Source organism: Gavia stellata, unplaced genomic scaffold, assembly GCF_030936135.1.
Source record: "Gavia stellata isolate bGavSte3 unplaced genomic scaffold, bGavSte3.hap2 HAP2_SCAFFOLD_79, whole genome shotgun sequence".
Classification (NCBI taxonomy): Eukaryota; Metazoa; Chordata; class Aves; order Gaviiformes; family Gaviidae; genus Gavia; species Gavia stellata.
The window spans coordinates 350,419-373,654 of record NW_026776334.1 but is presented as its reverse complement, the minus strand read 5'-3'; the positions used below and the strand labels follow the sequence as shown (position 1 = coordinate 373,654).

Sequence of the window (23,236 nt, the reverse complement as noted above, 5' to 3'; positions counted from 1 at the left end):
GCAGAGAAGAGAATGTGAGAAACACTTCAGTGATATGCATCTAGTGAGGATGAAAGTACCTGCTTTAACTTTTTTTGGTTGTTGTTGCATTCTTTGGCAATATCTACCTCAAAGTCTACTTCAGCAAAGGAAGGAGAAATCCCTTCCCATTTGTGTGTCTGACTTAAAGAACTAACCTGATCCTACAGAGAACTGATGTGAGGAGCCCTTTTTTGGCGTACTTGGGCACCACATGTGACTTGTGCTTTGCCTGCAGTTCATTGACTGAACTTCCCATAAATTCCCACAAATCCACTCAAACACTCTGAGATGTCCCTTCCTTTCACTGGCCCTGCGGTGCGGGCAGCCGAGAGCCACACGGCAAAGCCCGCTGCATCTCCGCCAGACTGTCTTGCCCTGGCTGGCTGCTGAGAGGAGGGGACAGCGGGTGGTGACAGCCTGGGGGTGCCAGGAGGGACAGGAGGCAGTGACAGGCCTGGGGGGTGGCAGGACGTCGGGCGGTGATGGGCCCAGGGCTGTTGGGAGAGGCACCGCAGGCCCAGGGGCTGATGGGAGGTGGCTCAGTGTGGTAAAGGCCTGGGCGGTGACAGGAGGGACACCACAGGCTCAGGGGTGGCAGGACACCAGGAGGTGACAGGCCCGGGGGGTGACAGGAGGGACACCGGTCAGGGGGAGGCCTGGGGGACAGCAAGGACACCAGCGGCCCAGGGCGGTTTGCCATAACGTGCTGGGTCACGTCAGGCGTGGGGGGGTGGGTGTGGCGTGCCCTTGTGTGTGCGCAGTGAGGTGCTCACAGCGGCCCCTGTGATTTTCAGCCAGGAAACCCCTCAGCAGAACGCTGAGGCAGGGGTGCCCGCGTTGCCATAGCGATTGATCGGGCCTGGGAGCGCTGCCTGTGAGAGAGGGAGTGGAGGCCGAGCCGGGGCCTCTGGGGCCTCTCCCCATCATCCGCCTGCCTGCCAGGGCTGTGAGGAAGAGGTCAGGCAGGCCCTGCCGCCGCAGCCGAGCTCGATCGCTGAGGGCCAGGGGCCATAGTTGTTGTGGGGGCAGGGGGCAGCGCTGCAGCCATGGAGTCCTGAGGCCTCCGCTAGCCGAGTCTGGCTGAGGCCACAGGGTCTGGCCACGGCGGAGCACCGCGGCCTCTGAGCGCCGTTGGCCCGCTTGAGCTCAGCCCGTGCTGCTTGCCCTGGACACCTCGGTGGGACCTTCCCCGAGCTGCCACGGGACCTATCCCGGCACAGAGGCCACGACGCTGTCTGCCACAGTAGACGCTGTCACGGAGCAGGCACCGCCTGGCCCTGACCATGTCGTGTGTGCACTACAAGTTCTCCTCCCAGCTGAACTATGATATGGTCACCTTCGACGGGCTCCACATCTCCCTGTGCGACCTCAAGCGCCAGATCATGGGCCGTGAGAAGCTGAAGGCGTCAAACTGCGACCTGCAGATCACCAACGCCCAGACCAAAGAAGGTGGGGGGGGGCAGTGGGTGCAGGGCCTTGGGCACTGCCTGGCTGGGGCCTCACAGAATGCCCCATGGCAGCTGCGGCCTGCAGGAGGCACGCTCTGCTCTTTGTTGCTCGTCAAACACATAGCATGAGTCAGCCTGGGGCCAATCCCACCAGCATGCGGGGGGACTGGGAGGGCAAGCAGCTCCGGGGCTTAAGTGGGGTGGGAAGCGATAATGCACTTCGGCCACGATCGGTAGCTGTGACTTGTGTTGGGGGCCTCACAGAGCTGCTCAGTCGTGGTCGCTGTTCTGACAACTGCCTTCGGATCTGTGTTTTAGACACGGAGCTAGGCGTAGAAGAGTACATGGTTGATGTGTGACATGTAGTGCTTACAAGCATTTTGGTTTCCTGAAATTATTCTATGTAAAATGATAAGGAAATGTGGGAAGATATCTTATAATAACAAAGAGGAAGCTGAAAGTGATAGAAATAGAACAGATGGCTAATTTGAAAAAAAAAAAAAAAGAAAAAAGAAGTGGTTTTGGTGACTTAATTTTGTCTTCGACTTGATTTACTCCACTGCATTGGAAAACTGGTTTTGTGGCTGTTGCAGAAACTGCTCACCAGCAGCATTTTGGATCAAGAGTGCATCTGTGAGTTATAATCTATGCAGAGCCTTTAAAGCCATCTTGCACATGAGTGTTCCCTGTATCTCAATTATACTTTGGAATTTCTTGTTTTCTACACCAAAGACATTGTCATTCAGCTGCTATTGAGCATCATTTCATCATTCATTTCTAACCGTGTTTTTTTTCCTGCTACTACGTGTTAACCATATCAGGGCAGTACTGAAGTTTTATAGCAGAACATTTCTTTTGACTTTCTTCTTAGAGAAGTCATAAATTCTTTTAAATCTACTAATTGGTGCCTGATTCTCAGAGATGATAATGGTTTTGTATTACTTAGTACGATATTTCAGTCTGGTAGTCTGCCACCTTGCTAAGATTAAATTTCTTTATATTTTTCCCTGTGGTTCTGTGACACACTTACAACAGTCTTTTCTTTAGAATGTGTACTGGTGGTTTTTTTCTTCTTCCTGTTTGATGTAGTAAAACTTAAACAGAATAATATGTACACTACGCTAACTGTACCTTCAGCCCCAGCCTTTGAAGTGGTTGGACCTAAAGCTCGCTATGTAGCTACAGATATTGAAACTTTTCAGGAGAATGTCTGTGAAGAGACTGAACAGCACAATGTTAGGAGTGTTAGGGATGCCATTGGATTGCGTGACATGTGTAGGTAGAGATACATTTCAGAAGTCTTGAATTCCTCTAGTAGTACTGCAGAAAACTATCAAGAGCTTGAAGGGCTTTGCTGCAGAAAGGTCTCTGAATTTTGTCTTCAGTTGCTGATGTACTTTCAGCTTCACAAATGCAGGCAGGCTTAATAGCCGACTGGCTGATGTCACTCCTGTAATAGTTGGGTCTGTGTCAAACAGAGCCATAAAACCAGAATGTTGGATGGTAATAAACTGTGATGGATCCCAATTATTATCACCGGAAGGAAAAATGTTTTGAAACAGGCCGAACACGTGGATTCTGTTATAGCAGGTGAGGAATAGAAAGCAAAGTTTTAGAAGGAAAATTTATGCTCATAAATATGTTCCCCCACAAAGCATTACTCTAATACACATCATACCAGTTTTACAAAGTGTGTTGCTTTGCTTTCATACGTAATCAGAATGCAGTGAAGAAAAAGTATCTGCTTCACAAGGTTCTGTTAAATGTGGTGCTGCCTAAAGGTGAAGTTAAAGCAGGAGTATCTTTCCTACTTGAAAGAGCGTCACTCTTGTTTAGCAGTGACAAGATCCTCCCCTAGGTCGGTTGTGTTGCACTTTGACCTTGGCAAAATGAGTATAAAATCTTACACTTGGTATATTAGTAACACAGATGCTTATTGAAGCTTTTGTAAGGGTGTCTTCCACGTGAAAATGCAAAAATCCCCCAGTGGTTTTCAGAGCAAAGCTAGAGAAAACATTTCGGTGCAATATATATGCATGCCAAATTTTTGGTTGACATGCGTAACCGTGAATTTCAGGTTTTATTAATCAGATGCAGATGCTTCAACTCACCTTCAGAAGATGAAAGAAGAAACCAGACCCAGCTATTCTGCCCAAATGTGATGTCTGGAATTCTTACAGGCAGACATAAAGTATTGCTTTCTATAACGTTGTCTGTGCAGGAGTCCTGACGAAATGTTGAAATGATCATGGGAAGAGCAAAGTGAGCCTTAGGTGAAGGTGGCCTACTTGTTCAGATTTGTCCAAGTACTCTAAGCTTTTACAGTTCAGCATCTGTTACTTTTCGTCATGGAAATCTAGTAATAGAAGCAATGCTAATATAAGCTGAAAGTAAACAGGATTTTAAATACCAGTGGAAAAAAATGATACAATGGACTCTTGTTAAGATGCTGGGAAGGCAAAATGGATGGTTGGGACCTATTTTAAAAGGCGGCAGGGGGATGTCTGTGTCCTCTTCCATGCTTACTATAGAGGCATGTTCTATAAAGGCAGAATTCCCTTCAAAAAACCTATCCTCAAGAATGATGCATTTAAACTTGCCTCCTTTTAATTTGGTCTGAATTTCTTGACCTGTCTTTTGTAATAGATGTTCTCGCAATATAGTGGAAGAACTGCAAACTCCAGAGCTCAGGTTTCTTGAGTACTCTTTCCTGCCCTGTAACATTCTGACTCAAAACACTTGGAGAATGTGTAGTTCTGCTGATCAGACAAAATACAAAAAAAAAAAAAAAAAAACCCACAACAAACCCAAACACCAAAAATGGGGCTCTGAACTGGTCTTCATCCAGTGGTTTGTGATCTGGACCAGAAAGAATACTCTAGCCCTGCCAGTTTCATTTCCATTTCAATGTAAAGCACAGAGCAGCTGAGAAGTGTGGTTGTTGGTGGATTAAGCTCCAAGAAATAGGCAGCGATGTCCGGCTCTCTTCTGTGTTTGGTCAGTCTGGAGCACGGACAGCATGGGTGAATCCTTTCTAGTTCACAGCTATGAAAGCGATGGCACAGAGTTTTCATGCTTTAGCTAAGTGCCTTTTTTGTTGCAGGGCAAGCTAGTGAGCTTTAGAATCCGGTTTATGCAGGTGAGACTTTGCTGTGCTTTGTTTTTCTCCAAAGTTCTGTTGGTTTTGTAGCCTAATGGAAGCAAAAGCAACTTAAGCTGGATCGGGAAAGAACCTCGTGCGTCAGCAGACTCTCTTTTAGTGACCTTTGAGACCATTTTGCGGTTGGCGTTCAAACTATTGTAAAAAAAATGGAAAGATTTTGCTGCTTGTGTTTGATTATCAAACCTGAAGATTTCTTGAAATGTACTTCTAGCGTGTTGAGACGATAACAGCGCGAAGTTACATACAAAGTTTTGCTTTTATGTCTGTAAAGAGATTCTCAGAAGTGCTATGCAATTACATATTAATATACATTTTTACATATTGATTAAAGCTTTCTTCTGTATTTCTGTTTTTTTCAGAATACACAGATGACAATGCCCTGATTTGTAAGAACTCATTGGTAATTGTTAGAAGAATCCCTGCTGGAGGAGTGAAAGCTACCAGCAAAACCTGTGTTCTGTAAGTATCCATAAAGCATTGGATTCTTTGTTAGGGGTTTCAGTGTGTTACCTTTTTTAATGGATATTAGTTTAGAGAGGCATTCAGATTGTCTCTTTCTTGTTAAAGCTGCTGTTAAGTTTTGTTGTCGTGGGGTAGATTTTACTGTACCTGTCCCAAAGTAGGCTTCCATTTTTGGGCCTGCTGGGACATGGGGTTCGAACTCCAACAATGGTAACTTGTAAGATGATTCTGTTGTGTTTGTTCTTGGGGTTGATTGTTCTGAGAGCCAAGTTGTAGATCCTGTTTCCTCTCGGTGGAGAGATTCCTTATTATATGTGTCTGCTTTTATTGCTTCTGTAGTAAAGAGAGATACGCATTGTAGTGTAAACTTCTAATTTGTTCCCATCAGAAGAGCCTGATTCTGAGTGTCTGACTATTTCTTGCATTTGGGGGAGGCGGGGCGGGATATGGCAGCTATTCTTACACCCCAAACCTGGGGGTTTTGTATACTAGCTGTAGAGGAAAGACCAAGGGTGGCCAGGTGGTGAACCATGCAAACACCAAGTTCCATTCATAAGTGATTCCTGTTAGTTTCCTAAAGACAATGCCCGTTGCAGGCAAGAGGAAAAGAACAACAGCCTAAAGTGGATTGCCTTTTGTGCGAGTACGATGGAGGAACAGTTAATCCTTTCCAAACTGGAAGCTCTGTAAGCAGTTTAGCACGTTACCAAATGTTACTAGTTGTCTTTGTAAGTCTGTTTTTACCCTATGCTGATATCTGTGCTCCAGGTCTTAATTCTGTGTTCCTAAGATTTACAGAGGACAGAGAACCGGATGTATTGATTACAATTACAGCTATGCAAATGCAATCCTGACTACAGGATTATGGCTGTCATTTACGTATTCACAAAGTCCAGTTCTGTATCAGCTACATTAGCATTGTTTGAATGGTCATGTTTTCCAGCCGCCTTCGAGATAGGCCTCTCCACCACAGCTAGTAGGTATTACTAGCCTGTGGTTTTGCCATGTCTTTCTAATGTTGGTTCTCAAGAAATAAAGTAGTCTGATGAGTTATAGTGTCTCTCGAACAAACAGTACAGCAGCATCCTGGTGCCCATGAAGCATTTACAAGCAAAAAACCCTGAACTCGCGTGGCTCTGCATGTAAACTTTGGGCATATTACCGCAGTAGTTCTTGCAGTGCTTTGAGGTGCTCTCTAGTAATTCTGGACACGACAGCGTTGTGCTTATAAACATGGCCTTGTCTCTGGGGTTAATTGAAAGCTGTATGCTTAGTGCTGTCATGTCAGTGCATCCTCCGTTTCTCGTTGGATGGCACCCTCTCCTGCTGTTGGAATGCTGCCCTAAAATGACAGGACAGATGCTGCTAACATGAAAGATGAAATAAACAGCTGTATGTGGGGGTAAGGAAAGAATGGCACTGTGTTACTTGCCTTCTAGTATGGTCTTCAAGGTCAATCGATGAAGAAACCCGTGTGTGGCAATCTAAAGTGTTTCCTCGTACTTCTTCATCTTCAGGAGGTACGTGGCTGTAACTGCGAGCCTGGTGGTGTCCTAGCAGTGGCAGGAAGCATGAACCTTTCTATTTGTGCATCAGTTCCACAGCAGCCTTTGAATTGCCTCTGCTCATGGGACACTTTGGATGATGTATGAAGGGTTTGTTAACTGTACCAATGGTTGCATGTCTGATTCCTCATGAGCAACATGCCGATACAGATCAATGAGTATGTGGAAGCTCAGCAAGTTTTCAAATGTGATAAATATTCCCTGAGATATTGTGGCTTTTTCAAGATTATCTTAAAGCAAATTCTGGCAATTAAGACTTTTTTTTTTTTTGTCACAGGGCTCCTAAATCGCACAAAATCCTAGGAACTGCTCTCAGGTGACATTTCTACTACTATTTTTAGTCAATACAGCATATGTAACACGTAGTATTTTGGCACTTTCATGGCTAAGTGTGGTCGCTATCTGAACACAGTGCTTAGGCTTCCACAAAGAAACACTGTTCTACAGACTCTGCTGCTGACATTGTTGTTCTTTCTTTGTCAGAGGACTGATTTTTTTCTCTTAAGTAAACTTGCACTGCGAAGGGTCTTGACTACCCCTGTTCATTCTTAGACACTAAAGTACTCTCTCTGGTACCTATTTGTAAGACTAGGGATATACAGATTGGCTGAAGTTACCTTCCTATGTTGATGGTTGATTATTTAAGAACACAAAACTGCAGTACAGAATTCATATTTTTGGTACTTATACAGCAGAGACAAAATATTTGAGGGCTTTCTCTTGCACTGTTGTGTTCTAGAGCTGTAAGTCTTAGAGGAATTTGTGACAAAGTAGTAATTGGATTTTGGGGGGTTTGTTTCAGTTGCACTGAATTGTATCAAAAGAGAGGAGAGTTTATGTATAGGAATAAATTTCCACGCTCACTAGACTATCAGAACATAATGTTTTGACATTCAGGCTTTATAATGTGTTTTCTCTGCTTTGTGTTGGGTACAAGTGCTTTATTTTATGTTCTGATCACCTTTATTTTTTCTTCTAGAGGTCGAACTGAGCCAGTGAGTGGAACATTGAAAGCGGTATGTAAAAACACAATCTCACATTTTTTTCTACACACTGCACTTAATTCTCAACAGTGTAGCCTTGTATTAATTTTCCAAACATTAACTATCTATATTTCCCAGTAAAACATAGCATCTGTTGGTAATAGCATGTATTTGATTGAGCCTAGTAAAAACTGAGTCATGCCATCGTCTGCACAGTTCTGATGTGAATCTTGGTATTTGTGCCTAGTAATGCATTGTATTTCACATTGAATAAGCCAGAATATTTCCTGAATGACTTTGTGTTGTACAGATAGTGTAGGATCGTTTTTAGATCATGTAGGTTCAAGCTTTGCACAATTGAACGTGGTGCCATGTTCTACATCTGTCTGTCTACAGCTAGGAATATGGATGTTGGTATGGGTGGTTGTGTGCTTTTTTTTGTTCCTTGCAATAAAAATTATTTGGAGTGTATTTTTTGCCATTTTCACATTCTGTCATGTAGCTTTTGTTTTTAAATACTTTTTTTTGCCTAATCGTTTTTGAAAATGTAATCAAAACCCACTGAGAAACCATGTGTGTTGAAATTGGTACTGTTTCTTACTTTTGACTTGGGGGTTCAAACAAATGCCAAACCCAGCATAGCCCATACGTTTTGAGGACAGATCTGTGCATTGGACATTTATTCCTCAAACTCTGTAATTTAAGTGATATTATTTGGGCCCCTCTGAGTACATAAATGCCTTTAATAGATTGCCATGAATTTAAATATCGTGGCTATACAAAGTGGTATTCTAAAGCTCTGCATTTGAACTTTCCACTTTATCTGACGAAGCAATTTAGTTTAATAGTTTGCCTGCAAATGAAAACATCTAAAACCCAGTGTACAAGTTTTGGCACAAGGTTAGAGCCTGGTGCATTTGTCGGTCAAATCCCTGCCATTTTTCTTAACTTCTGCCTGCAGCCCATTTTGGGCTCTGGGTGACTCCAGCATTGGATGCTGCTTTAACTTCCCAGAGGTTAAGCCTTTCTTTAGTATACCACCACTCTGAATCTAGATTTGGAAGAGCGGCAGCATTTTTCTTCAGGTTTGAAAACACTGTCATTCTGCTGCTAAAATATAATTAAGTGACACAAGGTCACTGGAAGGGGCTCCCCAGGGAAGTGGTCATGACACCAAGCCTGTCAGAGTTCAAGGAGCATCTGGATGATGCTCTTAGTCATATGGCTTAGTTTTAGGTAGTCCTGTGAGGAGCAGGGAGTTGGACTTGATGATCCTTATGGGTCTCTTCCAACTCGAGAGATTCTATGATTCTATGATAAGGGAATACTTGACTGGTAAGGGACTAGCTCTTGGTTTGCCGCTTGGCTCCAATACCATGTGTAACTACGCATTTCAAAATAGTCCTCAGAGTATAAAAACTACCATGTGGTGTTTTTTATTTTTCATCTTTATTTTAAGGAGAACTGCTTTTTCTTTGCTAGAACGGTGTAAGGCATTACACTAACCCTGGATCACTGGATCTGATCATTTGATTGGCTGTTAGGATAACTTAATCTAGAAATTCATGAACTCTGGGTGTGTGTTCTGTGAAGAATACAGCCTGTGATTCTCGTGGAATGGTAGACAATCAACTTAAATTTGAAAACTTTTTTTATGTTGCTCTATAAACACTAAGTCTAAAGCTGACATCCGTAATTCTTTCCCTGATTGGTTCGACTTCCTTTTTGGACATGAATACCTCTCATTGTGAGTTTGAGTTGGTTTAGCTGGCCCAGTGACCCTAGTAGTTACTATAATGCATTTACACAAACCATGCTTATAGCCTTTGATCTAATTCAGATGGGGTTTTATTTCTTGGAAACAGTTATTTTTCTTTTTTTTTACTAGCATGCGTATAAACACAAATCACGTGTTCATCAATAAGGTTAACATTCTTTTAGCCTCGTGTGTTCCCTGGCATGTCTGCATTACATTTCTAATTAGCATCTTACCATAAGCTAACATAGATGTCTCAAAAAAAATTTTAAGAAAAGGAGAAATTCTGGAGTGGGAGGGAAGACTTAGTGTTCATTAGAACTTATTAAAGTTGTGGAAAACCGGGCCACCATAGGAAGAACTGCCCAACAACTGGGGTAAGATTGTGGGGGACTTCTGGTGTGACTTAGTTTTTCATTTTTTTATCTTGGCAGTTAGGTAACAAGTACATGAACACTCCTAGGAAGAATTGTTTCTCTTGAGGTGAAATACGGAGGTTATATGGCAATGTTGCAAAGCCCTTCAAAATTCAAGGGAAACCTGGAATCACAAATGTGAAATTTTCTTTTTTCGAGGTCATAGACATTAAATGTGTGCATAGAGCTTTCTCTGTGAACTTTCATGCATATTTTTATATATTGCAATATTACTGGAAATGTTTATGCTTTTAACTCTCTTTAATGGCAGTTCACAGTTTGTAGTATTTCATATAAGAACAGGCGGTTTCTGTTGACCCCACCTATTGAATAGTTGCATGTGTTAATTACACAAGTCCCTGAGTGAGTATTCATGCCATTTAACGTTAGTCACTGAATGCATGTGCTTGAGCTATGAATTCAACCTTCCTGTCTGGGTGGTGAATGTAAGTTTCTCCAGAGACTGAGTCAGAGCACCAAATTAAGCTCTCACTCTGAATTGCGCTTTGGAGGAGGAGCAGGTTTGTGTCTCTTCTCTGAGGGAATGGTGAGCTGAGGGCCTCCCTTAAGGAACCTGAAATTAAGCCAAAGAATGTCAATTGAGTTCAACACACTGCTCAAGCCTTTGGAACATCCTGGCTATATTCATTCAGGAAAATAAGTATTGTAATCGAGCAACCCTTACACTTGGTAAAAGGAGAGGATTAAAGGCTTTTGCTGCTTCAAATAATCCTTGAAATGCCATTTTAAGTGTGGGTCTTAAGATGAGATATGTCTGCATTTCTTTTCTGAACAGGACAAAGCTTTTGAGTCTGTTCCCAGAATTAAAAAGAGCACAGGAATTCCAAGGAGTTTCATGACGGAGGTGAAAGATCCCAACACAAAGGGTGCTATGCTGACAAGCACTGGAAAATATGCAATCCCAACTATTAATGAGTAAGTACGGCATAAATTGGTGTTGTGGTTTAACCCCAGCTGGCAACTAAGCACCACACAGCCACTCGCTCACTCCCTCCCAGGTGGGATGGGGGAGAGAACGTCCCCCCCTTCCTTCTTCTTCCCCCAGCTTTATATGCTGACCATGACGTCATATGGTATGGAATATCCCTTTGGTCAGTTGGGGTCAGCTGTCCCGGCTGTGTCTCCTCCCAGCTTTTTGTGCACCCCCAGCCTACTCGCTGGTGGGGTGGTGTGAGAAGCAGAAAAGGCCTTGACTCTGTGTAAGCACTGCTCAGCAGTAACCAAAACATCCCTGTGTATCCACACTGTTTTCAGCACAAATCCAAAACATGGCCCCATGCTAGCTCCTATGAAGAAAATTAACTCTATCCCAGGCAAAACCAGCACAATTGGACTGTTCAAAAAGTGAACGAGAGAAACCATGCATAAATGTCTGAGTGGCAGTGCAACCAAGTTGGCCAGCCTCTGTAGTTATGGGGGAGGAAGCATTGGCATTGTATCTTAACCTTAAAATCGGTGATACGTTGTTCTAATATTAAAATAGGGTGGTCCTACTCTTCATGACCCTGGAAGTTGGTTAAATTCGTGGTATGTTAAGAGTCTGTATTTCTGCAAAACATCCAAGTCACGTTTACAGTGGAGTCGTTCTCTTTGAAAGCTTGTTTTGCTTCTGTTTTATGTTTCAAAGGCTTCTTGCAAAACTTAATAAATGGCTGGTGGACTGAGATTTCCTCCCCCTCTGACTCTTGTCAAATCCCATGTGTGAAACAGACTGAAGTTTTCCTGTTGCTCTAAGCTAAGAGAAGACTACTGTGTGCTGACAAGAGTGGCTGTTTTAAAATGCACTTGGTAGCACTTCTGTTTTTCTGTCATGGATCTCCTTTTGCAGAAGCTGTAACTTAGACTTCTTTCATTTATAAAATGTAATTACTCAGAGACTAACTTTATCCTGAGCCTGCCATTTACATTTACCCTCTGGCAAAGGAGAGGTGGGATTCACTGCATCTGCTTTCTAGCTGTCAAAAAATGCATTTTCTAGTCTGGGCTCATTTCTCAGTTGATCCAATGAATGGGAGAGTTCTGCAGGAGGAAAATTGTTCCCCCCTCTCCTCTTCTGGAGCTGTGGCTATAGAAAAGTAATTTAAATTAATGCCTATGTTTTAGAAGGCTAACATGGAGTGAGGAGAATTCCATCTATTATCATCATTTGATAAAATCCAAAGCTCGGAAAAGTTTTCCTTTACCCGTCTCTAGCTTTTTTCTTTTTCCTTCCCCACCCCACCTCCAGGGAAGCTTATGCTAGAGGAAAGAAGGAAAAGCCTCCCTTTTTACCAGAGGAGCCGTCCTCCTCCGCCTCGTCCGATGATCCTATTCCAGATGAGTTGTTATGTCTCATCTGTAAAGATATAATGACTGATGCTGCTGTCATTCCCTGCTGTGGAAACAGTTTTTGTGACGAATGTAAGTGTTACTCCCATGTTCGTTAATTCAACACATCACGTCTGATCTTCTGAAAGCAGAAATAGGAGATAATGAAATTATTTTGTTACCAGGGAAGGATTCTTCTCGTACAAAGGAAAAAAAAAAAAGGCAGAAAGGTTTTGACGTCTCTAGTTAAATCCTCTTTACATGCAGTAGGATGAGTATGAGAAGAGTGCGTAATTGTGCAGGTGATTACAGTGTTAGATATCGAATGCATTTAGTTTGCCCACAGCCCTTTCTCTTGTACAAAATTATGTAGCCAACTCTGGTGACTTACTGTGGTCTGCCACAAATGGATAGTTAGGCATTTAATCCACATTCTACTCCACAGGAGAGCTGGTTAAAACCTTCAGAACTCAAACCTGCTACTGGTTTTTTGAGATGTGTTTTATTAATGAACCTTGAGGTTGGTGACTTCTCACTGTACTAGATAGTGGAAAGAAGACTAGTCGAAACATCAAGACACAGCCCACTGTACATCTTCAAATGTTACAATAGTGAAATATGAAAACTGTGTAGTTATTTGCTGCATACTAGAAATGTTTTATGCTATTGCACATTTATAGATTCGTGCTCTCAATTCAAGACCATATTCAGCTATTAATCCTATACTTGTTTTTATAATTGGTTAGAACCCCCAAAATTTCCTTAGTTGGCCTAAAAACTCTTTTGATGATTCTAATTATTCACAGGTATTAGAACAGCGTTACTGGAATCTGAGGAACATGCATGCCCAACGTGTCATCAGACAGATGTTTCTCCTGATGCTTTGATCGCCAACCAGTTCCTACGCAAGGTAACCCGATGACTTTTACGTCAACTGTAAGGAAAGTCTATTTGTAAAAAGCTGAAAGGGAAGAAAGTATTAATTTACATCTCCTCAAGGACGGCTGAATTGAATAAGGCTAAATTTACTGCTCAAATGCATTCTGTGTTGTTACAGTCGCTTACAACTCTTCAGAGACAATCTGGCAAATTCAGGTCACACTTTTGTTTAATGTGATTGCCTCACTTTCAAGGTCGGAGCTAACACTGAAGTACTTTAAACACAGATACTCCGAGTTACCAATCATTAATATCAGTGTTTAATGTGGTGTGTTCATAGATCTGTATGTTGATTTATTTTAGGCTTGATAGCATTTACAGGAATACACAAGGAATTTTACTCTGCGCAGGCTTTTGTTCGTCTATCTACTGAAGTTTCATATTACCTCTTTGTCAATGTTTTTCTGCCCCTAGGCTGTGAACAACTTCAAAAATGGAACTGGCTACACAAAAAGGCTCCGTCAGCAGATTCAGCAGCCACAGCAGCAGCAGCCGCCACAACCACCACCACCACTCATGAGACAAGCAGTAACGCACAACCTGCAGCCTCTACTCCGGCCAACAACTTCCAGACAGCAGGATCCACCAATGATTCCATTAGGTTCTCTGGCTTCTTGTTCTGCTGCTGCTTTGTCATTGTTGGCCCCTGGTCAGTCATCTGTGGCAGCTGGGCTGCCAATAAATCAATCTACTGTCGTTGTCTCTGGTCTCCCTCCAGCAGTGTCCCTATCTCCCCGTGCTGAAAAGCCGGATGGACCTTTTGGGTAAGTAAATCTGTAGATCAACACGAATATAAAAGACACCAAAATGCTGAAGTTAGGCTCTTCTTCTTGAGCTTCTCAGCTAGCGATTTCTGTATCATTAGTGACAGTTCCAGAGAATTGTGGAAGTTCCGGGTTTTGTGTTTACTTTGAATGAGGACACTTTGGTAAGTTGAAAGTGTGCTTCATGCAAGAATTTCCTCCAAAGTATCTATCAGTCATTCAGTACAGGTTTCTCTGAAAGAGGAACTTTTTTTCCCCAGAAGCCCTTTGATTTTAAGTGGCTAGCAATTCCTAAAGTTACCGTTTAGTTATGTCAAACCTTCTTAGGGGCATTAGTTTCTCTTTAGTTCTGAGGAAATAATCTTCTCATGAAAAGCGTAAAAGCACAAGGAGAGGTAAAATTGACCAGGTGTTTCCACATGACTTTTTTCTACAGTATTTCTGTCATCAATATCATGATCAGTTCAGAGTTGTCCTCAGTAATACACAGTGTAGTCAGTGACACATACAGATTTGGATACTAAACATTGAAGCACTGTAAATTTGAGGCATTTACAAACATGACAGTCTAAGCTGGCAACCCAGTGAAGTCATATGAAAATACATTAAAAATCTGTACTGTTGTTTAGGGCTTATATCCTTTCAGCTTTATGCCTTGAATGCAATTAGCCACTCTGTCCAGAAGACTGTCAATCTCAGCTGTACTGTTGAATACAAAGGATTATAATTCAAAAGAACCTCTATGGCAGCCTCTGAAGTGGCACATACACATTTCCTAATCAAGTTTCAGTTCTTGCATCTTCCAAGACTGAGATTCAGCACGTACTCTCATCCTTTCATGTGCAGCTACTTTAATATTTTATTATATTTTCCAGGGAGCTTTCTCTTTAAATGCCAGTAGTCCAAATAGACATCTCGTCAGTGCTTCATTTGGAATAGGCTAACTTCACATTTGTAAATCTGGTGAAGATTATTTTTTAAAGTTTTTTTTTTCCATTTACAGTAGTCAGCCTTTTCTCACCTTGGACTTTGTATTTCAAGTAGCACTTCAAAACACTGAATAATAAGAATTTGGGTTTTTTGTAGTGATGCCGATAGTGTTCTACCTCCTGCTGCTCTGGTGACTACCTCTGAACTTTGTAAATCTTCCTCTCTGTCAATCAGCAGTTTGTTGGAAGAGGAGGTAAGTTTTATTTCAACATATGCAGTGGTTCTTGTATTTTAGTGGAACTTATTTACCAACTGCTTGCATTGATTCGCAAGGGCTATCAGCTTCCTGTACTAAGGCAACCAGCATTACCAAGTCTTCTGGGCCCCCAAGGACAATCAATACCCACAAGTGGTAAGTAGCTACAACTTTAGAATTTCTTTTAAAAAACTACCTTCTGAGAAACTGAATGGGACTTTTTTCTTTTTCCGCTCCCCACTCCAAAAGGTGTTCCAATGAGAGCCAGTACGATTCGCTCAGCAGGTGGCAGACCAGGCTGGGAACTGTAAGTATTCTACAGAAATTCAGTATATTACTACTTGTAACCTGTTAAATGAGGCCGTAACACATAACTTACACAACAGCTGATTTATAATGAAATAGGTATGTCCACAGATAGTTGTGGAGAAGACAAGTGGTAGCTGATTTTTAAATGGCTGCATTTGAATTGGCTTTAACAAAGGGGATCTGTGCTTGCAGTAAGATTATTGAAAATCCAACTCCAGTACATGACTGAAAAAAGGACTCCAAGAAATGAATGCTTTTTGAGGAAACCCTAATTGCATAGAAAAATGAAATATCATTAAAGGGTCAGGTGGAAAGCCAACCCTTTTGATTACTGGCTGAAGAACTTGATTTCCCAATCAAAATCAGCCTCCAACATTCTGTTTTTAACAACTTAGTTGATACTGATGGAGCAAATTACTGAACAAGTCAACGCTGTCATTTTGTGGCAATTGTGAATTTCTTCAATTTAGTCATCTGAATTAGCCAAGCTGCTTTCTCTCAGTCGGAGAGAGAGAGGAGTCTGTTGTATCTATTATTGCAGCCTCAAGTTAGTCCTTCCTTTTGGTATATATTTGTTACAGAGAAGAATTGCTCACCACCACGCTCCCGCTTCATGTGCTTCCCTCTTTAAAATCAGGGCAGAGTGTAATAAAGAGTGACACAGGTTTTTGGGTTTCTTCAGGAATTCAAATCGAGGACACCTGCACAGTGAACGTACCCAAAGGACTGAGGCCCCAGCGCTACCAGCGTCAACACCAGTCTTTGTGCCTGTGCCTCCACCTCCCTTGTTTCCTCCACCACCCCATGCACTTCCTCTTCCACTGGGGGTACCACCACCACAGTTTCCTGCTCAGTTTCCACCTGGTCAGCTTCCATCTGCTGGCTACACTGTCCACCCTCCAGGATATCTCCCAGCTCCTGCAAACGTGTCATCAGCTTGGGTGCCAAGGGCAGTACCAACAACACAGGCAGCTCCTTTATCTAGGGAGGAGTTTTACAGAGAACAACAGAGACTTACAGAGGAGTAAGTATTTGGCTCAATGAAGTTGCATTGTTTTTCTTTTTTTGTATTTCGATAGCATATCAGACTGCAGTTACACCAAAGTGCATCTGATATAAGCAGAAATGACATAGTGTTTTTTCCAATATGATTTTCACTGCAGATGGTAAACATGCAAAACTAAAACAAGGCAAACATAATTCTAAAACTTTCCCTAAAACTGGTCGGAATTCTAAACTGTTTTTGCCTAAATAGGATGGTCACCTTTTGCGTTTGCACGCAGTATACATTTTCTCATGTTGGCCATGGTTTGTTTCTTGATGTCTTTCTGTAATAAAGGTCAAACTATAATTGTAATAAAGGTCAAACTTATTTTAAGAGGGAAAAGAAAAAGTCCAAACTTGATGAGTTTACAAATGGTTTTGCTAAGGACCTGATGGAATATAAAAAAAAATCAAAAGGAGCGTAGGTGTTTGTTTTCTGGGTAACTGCTTTACATGTGCATAATGGAGAAGCAGATTTTCTAGGAGAAGCAGGAGGAGTTCCACTCCACCTCTCTGTCATTAGATGGATTGGATGATTCAAGGGATTAGCAGTGGTAGGAGTTCCATGTGTAGGTTACTAACTCAAACATGGCAGAGTTTACAGTTGACTAATAGTAATAATTGGGCAGTAGTTGTTAAGGAACAGGTGTCTCTTTCACTAACGCTTCTCTGTAATGACAACCTGGAATAAGACCTGATCTAGTGGAAGTTGTCCCTGCCCATGGCAGGGGGGTTGGAACTAGATGATCTTTAAGGTCCCTTCGAACCCAAACCATTCTATGATTCTATATGGTATGGAGTATCCCTTTGGTCACTTGGGGTCAGCTGTGCCAGCTGTGTCTCCTCCCATTTTTTGGGCAGCCCCAGCCCACTCGCTGGTGGGGTGGTATGAGGAGCAGAAAAGGCCTTGACTCAATGTAAGCACTCCTCAGCAATAAGGAAAGCATCCCTGTCTTATCAACACTGTTTCCCGCTCAAATCCAAAACACAGCCCCATACTAGTGACTACGAAGAAAGCTAACTCTACCCCAGCCAAATCCAGCACACTCTGCCATGACATCCTTCACCTCCTGAAACCGTGAAGAGGCTAGAAACTGGAGAGATGTAGTTGCTGGATTTCCTGCATCTCCCTGTTCTGATTGTAACCATTACCTCAAAGCACTTGGGAGGAGATCTGTGAGAGAAATTGCCTCCATTTCCTCTTTTCTTTATCTCATGTGGGTTCACGGAGAGATTTTAACCTGGACGGCAAACTGGAGGCTTTTGCTAGTGTTTTGTTGACATTGTTGAATTTTTCTTAGGAACTAAAAGATCAGGCTTGTTTGCAAGGAAATCTTAAACTGTTGAAGGACTTTAAGAGGAGGGGTGACGCTAATGAACATCTGCGGAATAATGTGAAATGGTTCTTTGAAAAATCATAAAAGAAAAACTCGTGAAGAAAAAACTTAGGGTAGCTGATGTTTTCTATCCCCAAAACTCACTTGGGCAGGAGCCTGAAGAGCTCTCCATTAGTAATGCTGTCAGTCTCTTTCCTAGGCTAATGGCATTGAGTCATGGTACTAGAGGCTGAGTTTAGAAGCTTTTGCATATGATTTTTCTTGAAATGCGGTCACGATCCTTGGTTAGAGCTAGAGGTGTGTGCAAAATGTTGCTAGGACATCTGGCTAGAAGTGTTGATTAAATAGTCCTGTATGTAGGATTGGAGTACAAGTGTTTTGCATGCTGTACCAGTTGCTAAATAAGTAGTGAAGTGAAGGGAAGTGGACTCACTTCCTGGATGTTTTTACACTAACAAAGCAGCAGCTGTTCTGTCTTGCAGGCAGAAACTTTTATCTGTTCTCAAGTTCTTCAATTTGCAGTAGCACTATGTCAGCAGCTGAAAGAAGCTTTGACATAAGCATATGGAGAGGAAAAAAAAGAACCAATCCAAGTTGGGCAGGAAGAAAACTGGGGAGAGTGACTGTTAATTCAAACTTCTTTTTTTTTTTTCTTGTGTTGTGTTTTTTTTAAGGTCCACGTCTCCCTATCGTGCTTCGTCTTATTCTCGAAGTTCATATACCTGCTCCAAGTCAAGATCAGGTTCTTCCCGCTCTCACTCCTACTCTCGATCATTTAGTCGTTCCCATTCTCGTTCCTACTCGCGATCACCCCCATATCCAAGAAGAGGCAAAGGGAAGAGTCGTAACCATCGTTCGAGGTCAAGGTCACCCCCATACAGAAGATACCATTCTCAGTCAAGGTCTCCAGTATTTAGAGGCAGGTCTCCCACTAAATGGACTATACCTCAAGGTAGGAAGGAAGTATTTTACCAGATAAAAGAAGTTCCATCATATGATATGAAAGCTTACTATGGCAGATCTGTTGACTTTAGCGATCCGTTTGAAAAGGAAAGATACAGAGAATGGGAAAGGAACTATAGCAAATGGCATGAAAAGTTTTACAAGGGCTATACTGTTGGCACTCAACCTCCAGCTCTAAAGAGAACTTCTCTCTCTAGAGAGAACTATTCTCCACATCGGTTTGGTCCATCTGGGCAAGAGAATTCGCCATATGCTTGGGGACATAGAGAGGATTACCCTGATGGGCAGAGCCATCGAAATCGTAATATAGCTAGAAATGACCCTGAAAAACTTTCTGGAAGAGAGAGCCATGGCATCAAAGAGCCTACAAAATCAAAAGAGAAGAAGGTGGAATATCCACTGGGAGATGGCAAAGGAAATAAACATAAAGAACACCGGAAGAGAAGAAAAGGGGATGAGAAAGAAAGATTTCCCAATGCTGAGCTGTTAGAAGGTGCAAGAAAACCAAAAGAGTCAGTTACAGCAGAAGACGTTAAAACGGACTCTCTGTTCATGCACCCAAGTAGAGATGATGCCACCCCTGTGAGAGATGAGCCTATGGAAGCAGATTCCGTTGCTTTCAAAGCGCTGCCTGGAAAGAAGAAAAAAGAGAAGGCTAAGCCAAAAGCAGAAATTGACAAGTCAAAGCGGAAAGCTCTTGTAGATTACACCAGGTACCTCATCATTTCTTTTCCTATTCTTTCTTTCCTCCCTCATCCCCCCAAAAATGTAAAATTCTTTATGGTGACTAAAATGAAAGGAACAGTTATATCTGTGCGAAACGAGTGACTAATCTGTGATCTTTCCTGTGAAACTGTATTTGGGTCAAAACCAAATTTTGTTAAAGAAAGCAAGCAGTCTGTAGTGCACAGAGAGCTAATGAGGTTAGTTCATTGGTGACGTATTTGATCGTTACTTCTGGAACTTTCCCCCCCCCTCTTCTTATTCATTACGTGTTGACTCTTTGAGGAGTCCCCTCTATGTCTTCCTTCAAATGCAGCTTACTGCTAAATGCAAGGATGAGAGACATGTCTATACCAAGCAATATTTTGCGTTGTAAAAATTGCAGGGTACTGTAATGATCGACTTTTGTCAGTATGACATGACATTATACCTTGCAGAAATAGCAGCTTTGTTGCCAATATATTGTGCTGAGTTTAGCTTTGAGCACAGTGCCATGTTGACACAGCTAAGCTGCTTCCGGCTCAGTGCCAACTCTTTTGGCACTTACCTTGGAGGTCTCTCTTCTATATTCCATTGTGTGACATCTGAAAAAAAGAAAAGTGATCTAGTGTGGAGCTGTTACTACTTACATTTCAGCGTCTAAAGAAGGAGGGCAAAGCAAACTCAAAGCATTTAAGACATCACTGGAGACTTAGGATAGTGTCTTGATAGTCTAAAAAGTTTTTAAAATGTACATTTTTCTAAAGAAGAACAGTGGGACACGAGGATAACACTTTGGTTGTGTATACCTCTCCATAACTGCCTGCTTACTTGTTGAAACAAGAATGTATATCTAATTCATCTACCATTGGTAGAAGCCAGACATGAAGGAATTACCAGATCAGACAGTCCCCAATCTGATAATCTTGTGTCTTTCTTAACTAAATGTAGGGTAGGAAGATACTAGATGAATTGATTGCTCATAATCTTAGCTAGTGGACTCATCCTTTCTCTTGTTTGTTCCCTTAATTGAACATCTTTTGAAAAAATACTGAAGATTTAGAATTGAAACAAAAGCCGTTTTACGAAATGTTCCAAAAGACGGCAGTGCGTGTCTCTCACCCATTACTAACGTACGCTTTTTTCCGCTTAGCACTACTTCTCCTGGAGGAAGCCCTGTTAGAAAGACTGAAGAACAGCCAGATACAAAACAAACTGTCATTAAGACCATGGAGGAGTATCATCATGATACAACGGCCCCTGCTGAAGATGTCATTATTATGATCCAGGTCCCTCGGTCCAAGTGGGATAAAGATGACTCTGAGTCTGAAGAGGAAGACATTAAATCTACCCGGGTGCCCGCAAACGAAAATGTGAGTGCTAAACCACCAAACACTGTAAAATATAATGAAAACCAGACTGAGCCTTTGGAGGAAACACAGAAAACTACAAAAGAGGCGAGTTATGAAAGCTCCCAGCGTGATGCAAAAAGTTCAAGAAGTTCGATGTCAAATGAAAAAGGAAAAACCAAAGACCAGGATCATTCTTTGTCAGGCAAAGACACTTCTGAGAAGAGAAAGTGCAGTGTTCAGCAAGAAGAAGACCACTCGGGACATGCAACTGAAGAAGGAAATGGAAAAAATATTTCTCAGTCTTCCAAATTCCGCAGGTCTTCAGAGAAGCATGATACTGGCTGTGGATCCACTGCTACAGACATCACTCTTAACCGAGACAAAAAATCTGACCATGATGGCAACAGAGATCATTCTAGTTCCAAACGTAGAGATGAAAAGAGTGAATTAGCAAGGAGAAAAGACTCCCCTTCTTGAAACACAGAACCTACATCAATACAGAGAAGTAAGCTGAGAGATGAACGAGCAGAGCCGTCCAAAAAGGGTGCTGGAGATGTCAAAAGGAGCAGCTACGTTCCTCCGCATGAGCAGAAGCAGTCTGATCACAAAGCTGCTCACGATTCCAAGTGTATATTGGAGGAACACAAGCCTCTAGATAAAAATTCCGGGAAGGAGAAAGAGAAGCATGTACCAGAAGTAAAGGGCAATAAAGAGAAAGAGCCAGATGGTAATAAACCGCCTTTGAGAGACGAATCGCCAGGTGTAAGAAATGAGAAAGAGAACGTCACTGGGCAAAATGATAGAAGTGTTGTCAAGCCTAAGCCTCAGGTAAGCGGCTCCTCATGGCTCTCTTCTGATCTAATTCGAGAGACTGATGAGGCTGCGATTGTACCAGACTACAGTGAAAGTGACAGTGAGAGTAATGTATCTGCAAAAGATGAGGAAGCTGCAGGAAAAAATCCTAAAGAACCGAAAGAAAAGGCTGTTGATAGGGCGGAAGAGGATACAGCAGCACCTGCTGCAGTCGAGCAGCCTGAAGCAAGCCAAAGTCAAAGCAGTCCCAGCGTTAGCCGCAGCTATAGTCAAAGCCCTTTTGAGAGTCAGGCTCGACGCCACAGCAGCAGTGCCAGCTCAGGAGAGAGACAAGACAGCAAGAAAAAGAAAAAGAAAAAAGAGAAAAAGAAGCACAAGGAGCATAAGAAACACAAGAAGCATAAGAAACACATTGGAAATGAAACGGAATTGGAGAAGAGCCAAAAGCACCAACACAAGAAGAAAAAAATCAAAGAAGAGCAAAGATAAAGATGGCCAAAAAGTGAAATCTGTCACTACGTAGAATGAGAGATAACAAAAAAATTACTTAATTCCCAGGTCATTTGTGCTAAATGTTGTTAAAATGTAAACGAATTCAGGCATTGCAACTAATGACATGAAGACCCTGTGCCGCACTTAAAATATTGCTGCCTGATTATTTGATTTTTGCATCAGAGCTTTATAAAAGTGAACTTTTTGTACAGAATTGTGAGTTGTGACCGTGTAACATGAAAGGTTTTGCTGGGGCATCTTATTTTTAACCACTGTTAATTAGTTTGGGTGGAGTTTACTGTACTGTGAAAATTTTCACAGTTGAATTTTTTTTTAATTGCCTGGCAGAAGAAGCTGGTATCAGTTATAAAATATCATCAGAACAATTTGCAGAATACATTACAGCCCTGTGATGTCACTTTTTGATTACAATAAAAAGTTTTCCGTAACCTATCCAATGTGATGAGATTTCCAGTGATACCTGAACATTAGCAGAGAAAAGACGAGGGACAGAAAAAAGCTACCAGTCAAAGCTTGCTGGTAGCTAACATGTATGAAAAATAACACATCCAGGGGCTTAATTTTGAAAAGACAGGTAGGACTTTAAACCTTTTGAACTGACGCAATGTGGGGAGGTACAGCCAAGAGGTGCACCTTTTTCATGTGCCAAGTGGACTTGGTTTTATATTGTAAAAGGCAGTATATGGCCCCAAACGTATAGCCGCTCTTAAGAGCTTTTATCCCCCAAAACTACGAGGTTCCCCTCCCCATATGTGAGGTCTAGCCCTCCCCATATGTGAGGTGTAGCATGATTTGGGTGGAGAGACGAGTGCTATAGTCGTATATGTTTAGCATCATCTCTGTAATCTTCATTAGCATATGCTGGGGTGTGAGTTGTAATGTGCATTTCACCGGTAATGAGGCAAAGGTCAGTGACCGGACACAGAGCCTTTGGAAGAAACAAAGAACCATTCAGGTTTCTGTTATCTTGCCGTCTTTGCTGACCATAAGCAGGGCTGTCCTGCCTCCACGGGGCCCCCTCCTTATCTGCATCCTGTGATAGCCAGGCAGGTCTCCACTCCCCCAGGTCGCACAGGAGATAGCAAGGTTGGTCTTAGTGGTTCTTTGAGCACAGGAATCCCACCTCATTATCCAAATTCCACACCCTTCCCTTAAAGGTGGGGTTCAGCAGA

The 23,236-nt window shown here is 42.3% G+C and overlaps 1 protein-coding gene across 1 annotated transcript; it reads left to right on the top strand.

The window, feature by feature from the left end:
• The first annotated feature begins 1,304 nt into the window (after window positions 1-1,304).
• Window positions 1,305-22,074, top strand: LOC104263556 (E3 ubiquitin-protein ligase RBBP6-like). Its single transcript, XM_059834564.1, is given in 19 exon segments — window positions 1,305-1,470; window positions 4,992-5,091; window positions 6,937-6,975; window positions 7,639-7,675; window positions 9,319-9,389; window positions 9,730-9,775; window positions 10,611-10,750; window positions 12,063-12,235; window positions 12,949-13,052; window positions 13,496-13,845; window positions 14,932-15,028; window positions 15,109-15,187; window positions 15,281-15,338; window positions 16,023-16,364; window positions 16,722-16,785; window positions 16,787-16,824; window positions 18,396-19,397; window positions 20,540-22,013; window positions 22,015-22,074. Coding segments are annotated over 19 exon segments (4,440 nt in total).
• Window positions 22,075-23,236: the final 1,162 nt, after the last annotated feature.